At 36.5% G+C, this 13547-nt stretch overlaps 2 protein-coding genes across 9 annotated transcripts; one reads left to right on the top strand and one right to left on the bottom strand.

Moving 5' to 3' along the window:
- The first annotated feature begins 1350 nt into the window (after window positions 1-1350).
- On the top strand, window positions 1351-10094 carry wde (Fibronectin-III type domain-containing protein windei). Of its 7 annotated transcripts, none has more exons than XM_046614707.2 (13): window positions 1352-1675; window positions 1810-1955; window positions 2917-3266; window positions 4078-6056; window positions 6142-6402; window positions 6607-6948; window positions 7047-7173; window positions 7259-7452; window positions 7609-7698; window positions 7812-7869; window positions 8282-8358; window positions 8516-8618; window positions 8814-10094. In XM_046614707.2, the coding sequence occupies exons 3-13, from the start codon at window positions 2957-2959 to the stop codon at window positions 9077-9079; spliced, it is 3807 nt and encodes a 1268-aa protein (XP_046470663.1). In that variant the 5' UTR covers window positions 1352-1675; window positions 1810-1955; window positions 2917-2956; the 3' UTR covers window positions 9080-10094. The 7 variants fall into 7 exon arrangements, with proteins under 7 accessions (XP_046470665.1, XP_046470663.1, XP_046470661.1 ...); XM_046614705.2 differs by having other exon boundaries at window positions 1810-1964; XM_046614704.2 differs by lacking the exon at window positions 1810-1955 and having other exon boundaries at window positions 1353-1492; window positions 1557-1675.
- Window positions 7888-13018, bottom strand: RIOK1 (RIO kinase 1). Of its 2 annotated transcripts, XM_046614712.2 has the most exons (6): window positions 12862-13018; window positions 12581-12724; window positions 11442-12445; window positions 11113-11324; window positions 10761-11024; window positions 7888-10473 (listed from the first exon to the last, which is right to left on the bottom strand). In XM_046614712.2, the coding sequence occupies exons 2-6, from the start codon at window positions 12628-12630 to the stop codon at window positions 10372-10374; spliced, it is 1632 nt and encodes a 543-aa protein (XP_046470668.1). In that variant the 5' UTR covers window positions 12631-12724; window positions 12862-13018; the 3' UTR covers window positions 7888-10371. The 2 variants fall into 2 exon arrangements, with proteins under 2 accessions (XP_046470668.1, XP_046470669.1); XM_046614713.2 differs by having other exon boundaries at window positions 12581-12963.
- Between the last annotated feature and the right edge of the window lie 529 nt (window positions 13019-13547).

Below are 13547 nucleotides of genomic sequence, written 5' to 3'. Positions count from 1 at the left end.
CAAAACTGTGCAAAGAAACAAACTGCTGCTTTATTTCCATTCCATGTTCTACATTCTGATTTACAAAGAGCAGACGACTTATGGAAGAGTCACGTCGAAGATTCGTCATAATAGTTGCAGCATAGCAATCGTGTGTCTCTGTCGTAATACCGGATTGGTCATTAGCTCTGTCCCACTACTGCTATAGATTTTCAAATATACGGTCAACAACGGAATACAGATTTTGTATCCAAGTCCAATTGTGAGCTCATGCTAACGAGCGGTTATCGCAAGTTGCCTATACTAAGGCACCAATACTGTTCGTACTAAGGTTCATACTTGTCTCGTAGTAAACTACACGACACGCTGCCTTATATTCTGGCAAGTTACTTTGCTACAGCGTTAGGCAGTCAATATACGACATGTATACTATGTCACAATCAGTGAATACTGGGCTGACATTCTCCGTACACAATATTCTCGTACTCATTGATGTTTTAAAACCCGGGGCTCGAAGTTACATCTGAATATTTGGTTCGGTACACATGGAGCACGCGTCACTAAATGTTGTGACGTCAGGTAATGCGTAAACACTAAACCGAAAACATTGATCCGTACCGATTGCAAAATGCTAACATGTGACTTTCAGATGTCAACGATTTCCTTGCTTTTCCCGAGTGAAAATTCACATAAAATTGCAGTTTTCTCTCGAACTAATCTTAATTGGATATGGTAAGTCGAAGTCAGGATGCTGTAACCGCTTCGTTACAGAAGCGACGTAACAATCAATGTTTTTCGTACGAAATTTACATTTTCAAATTTCTGTAAGCCTCTTGTAAATTCAATGATCCTATAGCGTTTGTGATGAACGCAATAGACTTACTACGAACATATGCTGTATAAGAAATAACGGAACACACTGTATACTAAAGATGGAGTTATTATGTCGACTTCCCTCAAATTTCAATGTTCCACACAAAAAAAAGTCAAATTACAAAGTATACATTTTTTTATACCCTTTCGACCACAGCAGTACTTGATATAATGATCAGGTACGCAGCGAAAATCGATAAAATATACTTGATGGCCGTTGACGAAAATCTCTCATTGTTATCAACTAGTGTAGGGCAGAACCGTGTAGCGGTTTTTGATGCCCGTTCAATGTTGTTGATAATACGAGTTCATGTTGACGTCTTCTTTAGAAATCATTTATATTTTTCCTTTCAAAATTATTTATACAGTGTATGGTTCGTTGGAATTCCATAAAAACGTACTTCCACCTTGTTTTGGATAGAGCAGATACATATGCCATAGCAGTATACTCGTTACTGGATGAACCATCGCGCATGCGTGTATGCCCCATTTTTGTGCAGGCTAGTCCGAGGCAATAAGACGTTGAGCAATACTATATGTACATAAACACGTTTGTATGCAGTTTTTGGTACAGAAAAATTTCAATAAAAATTCAACATAATGAAAAAGCACCGGTGAACCTGTTGGTGATATATTGCTGGTGAGAAATAGCGGATTGTACCGTAAAGGCCTGACATTAAAATTCCAGTTCTCAAAAATCACAGATGCTCAGAGTTGGAGATCTGACAACGCAGCTTTCACTTGTTTAAATTGCGGCGTTGAAATACAACCACAAAGAGAGCATCGTTCGAAACCGTGGTTCTTCTTCGATCATCGACTGGTTGTAAGCATTTTTTTATCATTTGACTTATACACCTCCTAGCGAAGACTACGTAGGATCAGTTGGAATGTTAACTAGCATCACTTTGAATGACTCGTAGACTGTATGACCTGAAAATTTTGCATCGCCATTTTAAGGTTAGGGTTGCGTTCCTACATCACGCAGAAATATTATACATGTACCGCCATGTTGGAATTTGGGACGAAATTATGTTGCAAAATATCTCGTTGATACGCCTGGAACACGGGACCAAAAGTGTAAAAATTCAGCAATGTCAAAGTTGGTAATTATGGTATGAGGGTGCAATTTTCCGTTTGTTTTTCTGTTCGATCCAACTGGTTTTCCGCAACCAGTAGAATTCTAATAATCTTGTACCATCGTTTTTGGACTGTATCCCAATGTCTGCCGTCAGGTACTCAGAAATAATTGTATCTCGTATACGCGATATTGATTCATACCTTTGTGCAGATACATTTGTCGTCTACTTCCGGTAAAACAATCGAATAATATTACCGCGCATGCGCATTACGTCACGTGATATCGGTAATCTGCGAAAGTGACTCCACATGCATATGTTGCAAATTTTTTATTTGTTGCATATTGGTCAGCTTCTTGGTATGAGTATATTTCTGCATATGTATGCCAGAGTTCAGATAATAGGTCAAAGTGGAAGTGACCTTGTTGGTAGTTGGGGTACTTATAGCGATAGTGTTTCATAAGAAATGGTAGTACTCTTCACACGCAATATATTACGAGAATTCCATCTGACTAGACCTGTAATATAATCATCTCAGGATGAATGGCAAAGATTTGCTAAGATTATGGTAGAATAAAAACATTGGGTGACTCTGCGTATGTATATCCAATTAAAGATTATTGGTATTCCTAATCATTAGTTCTTAGTAGAGACTTCGCTGCTCTATTTTTGATCAGTGATGAAGCGATTTTAAATATATAGAAAAATTTCAGTTTTAATTAAATGGTGCCTTGGCAAGGTTGCATACAAATGTTTATGCATATACTGAAAGATAAAAGTAATGTCCATTTGCTAGACGAACGATACCATCTGCATTAGTGGGAAAAGTTTCATGCGCGATTGCATAAGTAGAAAACTATTTCAATATTGTGAGATATTTCAATGGAATGGTCTATAAGACCACAGTCAGAGTTGCATGCGAGCTACAGTTATCTATAGGTCTCAGAAAGCAGGATGATGAAGTTGACGAATTTGAATTACTTCACAGAGTTGTATTGAACTTTTGCGCTAAATGGAAGTAGTATGACATGATATCACCAAGCTGCCCGATAATTATGGACGCGACAAGTACGACATCGTCATATAATATAAAAGAAAGAAATGATCACTCAGAGCTTTTGTGTAGCAATGTGGCAAATTGTAAAGATGGATTAACCGAAAACGAAATATTGGAAGAATCAAATCAGGATCCAGAAGACGAAGACACTCTTTCTGATGACAGCTTACGGTTAAGATTCTCAGATGATGAAGCTGACATTAGTGACACTGTTTCATCAAATAAACCAGCTGCACTGTGTATTAGTTCTGAACAAATGACTTCTCAGGATACAACTACGGGTGTGTTCAAATTTTTTTATCTACCTGTCTTCGAACTGTGATTTTTGACCAGATTGTTTCTTCTTCTTTATCCTTGATTGCCATTGGAAATTTAATATTGTAGCAGAGTAACATTTGTGATACTCGACGAACCTAATTTCAGTTGTAGACTTGATCCCTTTAGTCCATCGACTGCATTTTATGTCATGTATGGTTTGCGTGGAGCAGGGCGTCCGGTGACCAAGCATGTGGCTATTTGGGTTTTCAAATAAGTGAAATTTCGAGTGTCTGTTTTTGCTCATACCGTAGGTGTTTAATTCTGGCATGTGGTCATTCGTAGATAAAGGTTTGGTGCCAATCCCACAATATTCGGTGTTGTTTCTATCCGATATGAATTAATTTTTTGATCATCTTCCTAAATGACCAGTATAATTTGACACCGGTTAAATATGAGGACCTATTTATTTTATTCCACTGCCTCTGGTTCTGCCATTAGTTGTTGCAAATCTTCAGTATTCGATACTGAATAAAGATGATCGTTGTCTGCTTTTCTAACTTTGACTGAGAGTGACTCTCCATCCAAACATATTATTGTAAAGTAGGGACATGTAGTTGAACACATTTGACAGTTGGTCACGAGGAATGGTCGAAATTTTCTTTTTCCCAATGTGATGACTATTAAATACCACGTTCCACTTTAGAAAGAGCAAAATTTCACTGGATGCCCTGATAAAGTCATATGATTATGAGAAGTGTAATTAAACACTGAATATGTTTCTCATAAGTTTGCATATTAAATAGCATTATTAAGAAGTTGATATTATGATTACAGGCTTGACCAATTCAACCAAAAAAATTCCACTTGATGCAGCAGAACACTCAACATATAACTCATGCGAATCTGCCTCTAATATAGAACTTCTGAAGTCAAACCAAAATAATGAAATTTTAAATGAAGTACGTAACAGAAGTGAAAATAATAAGAAAAAAATGTGGCGTGGCGGAAACCGAAAAGTGCATTCTCTGAATAATATCATTCAGACAAATAAACGCCCCTTTCCAGGTCATACTTTTCAATCACGGCACTATCACAATAATTCAAGTATCTATAGGAGTGAATTTTACTTCAATAATCATAACAATTTTGGAAGGCCGTCAGGATTTCGAAAACATGGAAACCATTGGAAAAACTCTATGGGAAAGTGTGTCCCTCGTAGTTTTCGGCAGGTACAAAAAAAAGTAGTCAAAGAAGAGGTTGCCAATTTTGAACTGAAGTTAAGCCCGAAATTGAATGTAAACATTGACCTTTCTCAACCAGATCAGTCTGCCCTTTCTAATTCTACGGAACAAGCACCTCTTGAAGTTGGTGCTAGCGACAGTAGCACAAATCCACCCAGAGCTCTCTCGTCCTCTAATTTAAATTCCAAAGAAAGATTACAAATTCCTGTTGCCAGTAACAATGATACATTGTCCATTGTTAATGATGAATTATCCAAGGAATGCAGTCACCTAAATCTTGATCAAGCTTCATTTAATGGTAGTGGAGGTCTAGAAAATCCTGACAATAATTACACCAATTTGGTAAACAATAAAAATTCAACCAACCACAACTGCGATTTAAGATTTACTTCTGACGACTGGTTGAATGAACCTATTGCTCCTGACAATGAACACATGCAGGCTACAGAGAATTTCTCATCATCGTCAAGCCAGGATAGTTCTGATTTTAAACGTACTACATCATCATTGTCCCTTGAGAATACTGAGTCCACAACTTCTTCGAAGTCGAAGAATGCTGTTGCTATGAGTGATAAGACTGTGACCCAAAATAACAATCTTGATTCTTCTGATTCATTAAAAGAGACAATTAAACTGGACATAGGTAACAAACTGCTTGAAATCAAATCAGATAGTGATGTCGGAGCAGATACACCAGGTGATATTCAAAAAGAAGTTGAGACCAACAACCATGCATGTGAAACATTCGAACAAAGAAATGAAGTTGGTGATTCTTTGAAGGTGCCTAAAACTGATGAGCCCAATGCAACCTCTAGCAAATTATGGGCCCCAGAGAAACAGTCAACCACAGAGCAAATGCCAGAACAGCTAGAGAAAGAAAGTATCGAAAATGAGGAGCTACAAACAACAAATGAAGTGGTTAACAGTGGTGAAAAACATGAATCAGATAATAAGGATGACATGAATATTAAAGAGGAAATAAAAGACGATACTTCGTTGTCTAATGAACAGGAAGTGGCTGAGCAAGCCTCAGATAAACTTGCGAAAGAAGAGGAAAGTAGTGAATATAAGAACAAGCAATGTGAAATTAGTGCTTCAGCTAAAAATAAAAGGAAATTCAGTTCAGACAACAAAGAAACTGAGTTAGTTGAACATATTTCACAGAAACCAAAAACATTAAATAGCAATGAAAAAACAGTTAGGAATCAATTGGTGGATAGTGAATCTAGTGATGAATCAGATGATAATTCTGTACGAAAGTCAACCGAAAAAAACTCATTAAAACTTCAAGATAATCTACAGTCAGAACCATTGCTGGTTATGAAACGTAATTTGACAGACAGTGAAAAGGAAAACGATAAATTGATTCATAAAAAAATGAAAATTGCTCCAGATTCAAATTCAGATATTTCTGCGGAGCAACTCAGAAGTCAAAATACATTGATGTCGCCCGTTGAAGAAATACATGCTTTGCCTGCAGGAAAAAGTGATGAATCACCGAAAAATCTTTGTTATGTAAGAAAATTTTTCCAAAGAGATATGAAGGGCAGGTTGACAAAATTGAAACGTGAGGTAGGTATAATATTATTTTGATTTCAGTATCTTTCAAAGGATAGTACTCGTACTTTCTCACCTAATAGTTCATATTTGTGAACAGGAATTGGAAGAACTTATAATACAAAAATTGGTAGAAACTCTAACAATGCAAAGTGAAATTGGAAAATTACGAGAACAAGCGCGCATATCAGAACGCAATCAAGAAGCCAATCGTATCCGCTGTCAACAGTTGACAAAGCAAATAAATGATTTTGACATGGTCCTCAATCGCAATGCTGCTGACCGTCGGGCTAACAATGACAAGCCTATGCCACCCATAAAAATCAATAGATCTGTTGGACTGCAAGTGAATTTCATATCGGTAATCCTAGTTTTTGTTCTTATAGTTACGATACTTTGTTTTATTGGGAAAACTGTATTTATCTAGTTACTATACATCTAGTCATCATAAATAACAATCCCATGATTTCTTATACATGGTATTATATCGATATATACTGACCACAGTACAATGAAGTTTTTTTTTTTTTTTTTTACAAATTTAATGTTTTACAATTGTATGTAGGAACAAGGTATCCAGAATTTGAGGTCTTTATCTTCTAATAATATTTCGAAGAGCAATGTGCCAAATCCTGTTACTGTGAACGGAGGTAATAAACTGGCTAAGCCTGAAAATAACAAGACTACAACAGTCCCACGACGTGGTATTAAAATACGATCCCCTCGAAGAATAGAAGTCACCAAAAATGTTCCAATACCAATTCAACCTCAAATATCCACAGCTATGCCAAAAGCGGCCCTTGTTCTGGCCAAACCAGTGGACACGTCGCCCAAGTTATCAGCTGCTAACACCAGCAAAGAACAGGTTTTGCCAAGTGCAATTTCTCCTCAACCAACTGCCGCTAAAGTATGTTTGTATTTCAGATATATTGCTCATTGTTTTTGCAATACCTTGAGAAGGTTTTGCAAATGATATGATATTTATTCGATATGTGTAATTTTTAGATAAAAAATATTGTAGTAAATGGAAAGATTTCAAATCACACAAACCGGCATTCAACAGTCCCGAACAATCAGAGTACTGTCTCTAGTGATTTGATTGATCTCACAGAAGAAGAGGACAAGAATAAACGTAGGGAACGTTTCATTATCAAAACCTTTAAATCAGTCATTCGAGTAACGTTTCTTTCATAAGCTTATCAAATATCCCATTCTAGCAATTAGTGGTACTATATCAGGTGTACTACCAATGGTTGCAACAATTACATCTTCCATTGGACCGAAGGTTCCCCATACCAGATATCAAAGGGTTGTACAAACCACATTATCTCCGAACGTTGCGATCACCACACAGGCTGCCAATATTAGAGTAGTACAGTCTGTTAGTCAACCAACGCCGACGGCTCTTGTTGTGAGTAATAAATCTGCTATGATTAGTCAAAATCCAACAGCAACAGACGACTGTTGAGTAATCCAATAGTATTCTATAGGTTGTCAAGGTCTTAGCATTTATTTTTTCCTAAAATTTTTTGATGATGTTTTAAGTCGTTGATCATTTTGTTTCCAGAATAACATAAATGCAACAAAATTGGCATATGTAATGCAAGGAAGTTTGGGAACTGGAAGACAGTTACTGATAGCACCAAATCCAAACCAGGTTAGCTTTTAGTTTATTACAGCTTGCTAGAGAGAAAATATTCCATTAAGCTGGTAGCAGTCTCGTTTTTCCAAGTAATGAAGAACGTTACAAGGACTTGATCCACGTTTCAGGTACGGCCAGTAACATCCACCACACGGGGCCAGTTTTCAAATGTACCCTACAAGGCTGGTAAGTGTGAAAATAACATTCTGGCTGGAACAATTGACACCTGTTATTCTGTGATTATCTTATATTTTATGAGACACTGACGTATTGTACCAAGCACTGGCTCACTGAAAGTTGTCGTGATAGCAGATACAGAGAAATTACGTTTATGACCAGTGCAAAGTATTTTTGACTATTTGCTATTCTAATGCATTGGAGAAATCAGAGACAAATAGACGAGTACAGATGTGTTGAAAATTAAATTCCTTTTTTATACAAGAGAGCCCGGTAAGCAATGAGATATCATGTGCACGGTCAGTTCTTCATGTCTTTGGTACAAAGGTTTCTTACTCTAGAGTTTTGAGTTTCTGATGTGGTCTAGAACCTTCTGAGCAGTTTGGTTTTATATCGATTGTAAAGTTCTTATGTCCCATAGGGACATCAACATTGGCCAATGGTACCGTCAGAGTACTAACTACAGCAGCTACGACGGTTCCACCTTCACCTTCAAATGTGAGTATGGTTCAGTGTATTATTTTAGTTATCAATGTTGAACATCTTTTCCGTTATGCTGCATTTTTAATGATTTTGGTTCTTTTGTTATGGTACTTTACAACTGGTAAGTCGATTGCGTATCTATACTTTGAGAAAAAACTATATTTGATCACAGCCACCACCAGCACCCTTGCCAGATACGCCACACTATCCACACAAAAATGGATGGAAACTACCTCCTCCACCTCCGTCCCTCAAAATATCAAAAGTTACACAAGGTAAGCCACCGGATGACACAGTTATATTCTATGACAATCATAATTTAATTTAGTTGAATTATATGTAGCAACAACCAGCTCATTTATTTTTTTTTATTCATTTTGCCTGGTAATTATTGTAGTAATTAAAAATAATATGATAGTAGTAAAGTTGGTATGTTATTATTTAATACAATTTTGCAAATATCAATGCAGGTATTGTCTTATCGTGGAATATGGTGCAGTCAGATAACTATGCAGATATTGCTAGTTATCAACTATATGCATACCAAGAGATACCTGGGACTGTACCAAACTCAAATCTGTGGAAGAAAGTGGGAGATGTAAGGGCCCTACCACTTCCAATGGCTTGCACACTCAAGGAGTTCACTCCAGGCAACAATTATCACTTTGCTGTAAGGGCAGTAGATAGACATTCCAGATTTGGTCAATACAGTGTACCCCGTAACATTTCTTTATAATAGTCAGTAAAACAGTGAAAAAGTTTCCCATATCTGATTTTTAACTACTGTTCTGTGGCGTTTGTTCTGCAATGTTCAGTCAGCAGATGAAAACTTGCTTCGATATCACTATTACACAATTCTATTTGATATCCACTGAGTGTCCAAATTTGTTCCATTCATCATTACATGTGCTGTGAGAAACAAATTTTACTCTCCATCTTTGTTCATATAATAGAATAATATTATAACTTTTGAAATGGTAAACTATTTCAAGTAGTTGAAACCAACACACACACATGTGTGCGTGTGTGTACATATATATATATATATATGTATGTATACAGCATGTATAAATACTACTACTACTTGAACTAGATTACTACTTCAACTACTTAAAATAGATTATTTCCAGGAAAATTGCATTTGAAAAAACTTAGTAGTCATTCTATAAATATCTCGAGTTATTCATTCAATATCATCAAATTTACTGCCTGGCCTATGTTGTACATATTCACATCTTAGTGTATGAATTTTCAAATGTGTACCCTTGTGTTCAAAATATTATGACGGTTTTTTTTTCCAAGATGTATTTATCTAATTATCAACGTACCGGTTTGCGAGACATACAGGTATATTCTGGTTATTGAACAGTCTGATGTGCTGAGAAAATTATATTATGTTCCCATGTATCCAATATTGAACTTGAGTATCTGATTATTACAACAGACCCTATGATTGTAAAAAAGGAATCGCGTTTTCTCTATTTTCTGTTGTTTCTAGTTATAACTATAGTTTTTTAATAACATGAAGGATCTTGCCGTATTTTCTACTTTCACAGAATTACAATTATCTTCCAGTTTTCATTCATTTAATAGGTGGGTATTATAGTAATAATCAATACTTGGGAAAGTTCTGGACACCATTATTTCAAACTATGTTAGCTGTATGACTATATCTATGTGCTCAGTATGTGACAGCACTAAAATGTAAATATTAGCGAAAAATTTTAATATTAAACAAAAATTTATTATAAGTATTTAAAAAAAAGTAACATAGTACATTTTTTTGAAATGGGATGCTTCAAAAGTATTGTTGTTTTATAAATTACTCAATAAAGACTGGTTTTTTCAGTTCATCGTTTACCTTCAGTTCCGTGTATGTAGTTGTTAAGTCCGAAAGGCATTACATAAATAAGGTTAAAATGCTCGTTGTAACCTAAATCATTTCACATAATGTATTCATACAACGCGAGATTCTGAGCCAATCCTAAATTACTAGAATCAAACATTGTACAAGGATCTATTTAGTGTCTATTTCTTTCTCACCATCTTTTCTTTTCTTTTTTTTATGTGCTTCTTGGTTTTCTTCTTACGATTTTCTGCTTGTTGTTCTTTGATAGCTTTTTTTCGTGCCTGGAACATTGGTGAACATGATTAAATTAGAAATCATCTAGGTAGTTTCGTTATTTTTTATTTATAACCTGAAGCACGAGTATCATGTAACGGTGAGAATGTGAAAAAATGTATCCAGATATTGTAAAGATGAGCTGTACGTGCGTAAGGTGCAACGTCGATTTTCAATTTTCTCATATATTTCATGACTGGTCATATACGATATTCAGATACACTATTATTTGTGCATTAGCAATGGATAAATTAATCATAGATGAAGAAATCGCCCACGAATCAAAAGCATTCACCTTCTTGCTGTCAGGACTTTCGTCTCGTGGTCGAGCTGAATTGACAAATTTCGATTCATCGTTATTTTGTGACTCTGAATCAGATTCAGATACATCCTCTCCGCTTTCTTCGGTATGGCTGTCGTCGTGACTTTTGGTTGCAATAATTTTTGAGGTGACAGTTGTTGCTTTGGGTAAATCAATGCTCAGTCCATACACGGTTTTCCTCAACAAATTTTGCTCTCCGGTATTAGCCTCAGATATATCTTTGTCAATGTTAATAACCTGCAAGATTGAGAGCAACAGTATTGGCTTAAATATTCTGGTCATTGGATATATTAGGAATATTTCAATCACTAATGGTTATTTATACCTCATTGAGCCTCTGAGGTATATATGTTTGTTTAAACACTTGTTCTTCTATTTGACTGTTGGGATCCATTTCCTCTGATTCTCTTAGCATAACTTGTTCTGCTAACGCATCCAAGTACTCATCCATCGTATCTTCCACTATATTAGGATCTGTGATGAAGTCAAATAATTCCTTCATCGTCATAACTGCAACTCCATGTTTCTTGAAGAATTCTGAAGAATCAGTTTGCATATACAATCATTTGAGAAAACGAGAAAATTTACTCGCACATTCAAAATATTAATTTTACTTATGAAGGTCAAAGACACTGAAATGCTGAAGATGATTACCTGTGATGTTAGTGCAGTCTTTTCGGAGAAATTCATACGCATGAGGATGATCATGTTCAACTGATTGAGATACATCTATGACAACAATCTCTCCTTTGTGATAGAGTAAATTAAATTCGCTTAAATCAGCATGAACCAATTTACATTTATTGTATATTCTCCACATCATCACAACACATTCTCTGTAAAGCGAGCGGGCCTTTGAAGAATTTATTTCAACGTCTTTCAACTTTGGTGCTGGCCATCCATCGTTACCTATGAAGTCCATCAGGAGAACATGGCTGCGCAACAAAATTGGTTTCGGAGCACATACTCCTGCCTGACTGAGCCTCAATAAATTCCGCATTTCTTTCTCTGCCCAAGTGCGAACCATTTTACGTGGATTGTGACGACAGTAACCATGACGGAAACGAAATCCACCGCTTACATACTTGTCTCTATCCTTAAACACTAGTATTGATGTTTTGTAGATTTTTATCGCGAATTCAATACCAGTTTTAGAGGTGGCATGATAAACATTAGCTTCTTTTCCCGTTGAAATACAACCATTGATTTCAGCGATTATACCTCTGTTGAGTAGTTTGAATAAAATCATACGTGTGCGAGGATCCATAACTTGCTCAGCCGTTGCTCTGTCATGTTTGTCTTTTGTTCTTATCCGTTCATTTTCAGTGCGTTTGTTACTTTCGATAAGTAAATTAGCCGCATGATTGGGCAAACTGGGTCCCTCATATTTTTCAACATTTATTTTATTGGAGTAACGTCGAAATAATTTATCAGTAGGCTGGTAGTTGGAAACTTTATTGCTTGCCATCTGACTGTTGGCCGTTCCATTTGAACGACTATTGTTCTTCAACTGGTAATTGCCTCTAGCATCTACATCCCAATCGTATGAATCGTCTTCAGAGTCATATTCTGTGTTGTCTTCGATGTCTATTTGCAATTGTCCTACTGTGACGGTCAATTCGTGAATGATCATTGGTTTTCCACATTTCGTTTTTTCTCTGGGAAGGAATGAAAAATGTTATTTCATACGCGCTTAAAGATAGCCAGGTTTGGTTAGACTCAGTTTCGTGACACAATATCGCGCAATGCCTGAAATGTATGTAGTATGAAACCTATGAATTGTATGTACATACATCGTTTCTTCATCGGCATCGCTAAATTGGCCTTCGTCCAGTGATGCCATTGTCGAATTTGGAATAGGTGCTCAGGTGAATATTTCAGTCAAGAATGCTTGCCACGTGACACACGTTGTTGCCCACATTAGCCAGATTCTGATACTGAAAAATTACACCTATTTTAGCAAGCTATGTTTGTCACACCACTCTTATCAAATCGATGAATGTCTGTGTACGGAATAGAACGCGTCACTGGTCGCGTTATTCGTTATTACTTTCTTCGAAACTTGTCAACATACCTGTCAAGATATATTATACCATATTGCACTTTGGAGAGTGATCAGGTAGTGTGTAACAGTCACATGAAACAGCAGGCTCTCAAGCTGAGTATTTTTCCGCACGCATGCGCGGAGATTCTGGTGTATCTATCAGTCGTAGGCTGGATTTGATACGGGCGTCAAAAATGGGTACCGACGCAACGGCAAAATGCCGCGCGTCGAAACCCACGTGGTTAGGTCAGTGGATCTCAATTACATTTTTGCTCAAAGAATTCAAAAATCTATGTTATCAATTGGAAGCGTGAAAAAATTGGAAAAAATGGAGAAAATGAAGAAGCGAGATGAAATAGCTGATGGCGTATTCGAACTGAGCGCAACCAATTCTTTTCGCAAAATTACGTTCATATAATGCATCACAGAATACATTTAAGTGTTTTTCAAAATCGGCCAAATTTCAGCTCAAACAATCCAAAGGGGTTAGCCTTCCTTTGTTTGCGATTTTCAGAGCTCGGAAAACTTTCGTCCCAAAATCGTTTTTGCAAGACTCTTTCCACTAATTGGACCCTCAGGAATGACTTAATATATCTTCGGTTAACACATTTCATTCGGCTGGAAGTCGTCAGAAAATTTCGGCAATTTTTCGAACGTCTGACAGCGTTGTCCGCAACTCGTATGGCATTTCCGACCGATCAAGAATTGCTTCCCAG

This window comes from Neodiprion pinetum, chromosome 2 (assembly GCF_021155775.2).
Source record: "Neodiprion pinetum isolate iyNeoPine1 chromosome 2, iyNeoPine1.2, whole genome shotgun sequence".
In the NCBI taxonomy this organism is placed as follows: domain Eukaryota; kingdom Metazoa; phylum Arthropoda; class Insecta; order Hymenoptera; family Diprionidae; genus Neodiprion; species Neodiprion pinetum.
Note: the sequence above shows the minus strand (reverse complement) of the source record. Positions and strands in the feature narration are given on the sequence as shown.

Excerpts from the sequence above, each read along its gene's own strand:
- RIOK1 (XM_046614712.2), bottom strand. The coding sequence starts at position 12,630 with ATGGCATCACTGGACGAAGGCCAATTTAGCGATGCCGATGAAGAAACG. Across the intron at positions 11,325-11,441 it reads AGACTGCACTAACATCACAG|AATTCTTCAAGAAACATGGA; the intron begins GTAATCATCTTC and ends CTGATTCTTCAG. Across the intron at positions 11,025-11,112 it reads TACCTCAGAGGCTCAATGAG|GTTATTAACATTGACAAAGA; the intron begins GTATAAATAACC and ends TCAATCTTGCAG.
- wde (XM_046614707.2), top strand. The coding sequence starts at position 2,957 with ATGATATCACCAAGCTGCCCGATAATTATGGACGCGACAAGTACGACA. Across the intron at positions 7,453-7,608 it reads CAACGCCGACGGCTCTTGTT|AATAACATAAATGCAACAAA; the intron begins GTGAGTAATAAA and ends TTTTGTTTCCAG. Across the intron at positions 7,870-8,281 it reads AAATGTACCCTACAAGGCTG|GGACATCAACATTGGCCAAT; the intron begins GTAAGTGTGAAA and ends TATGTCCCATAG.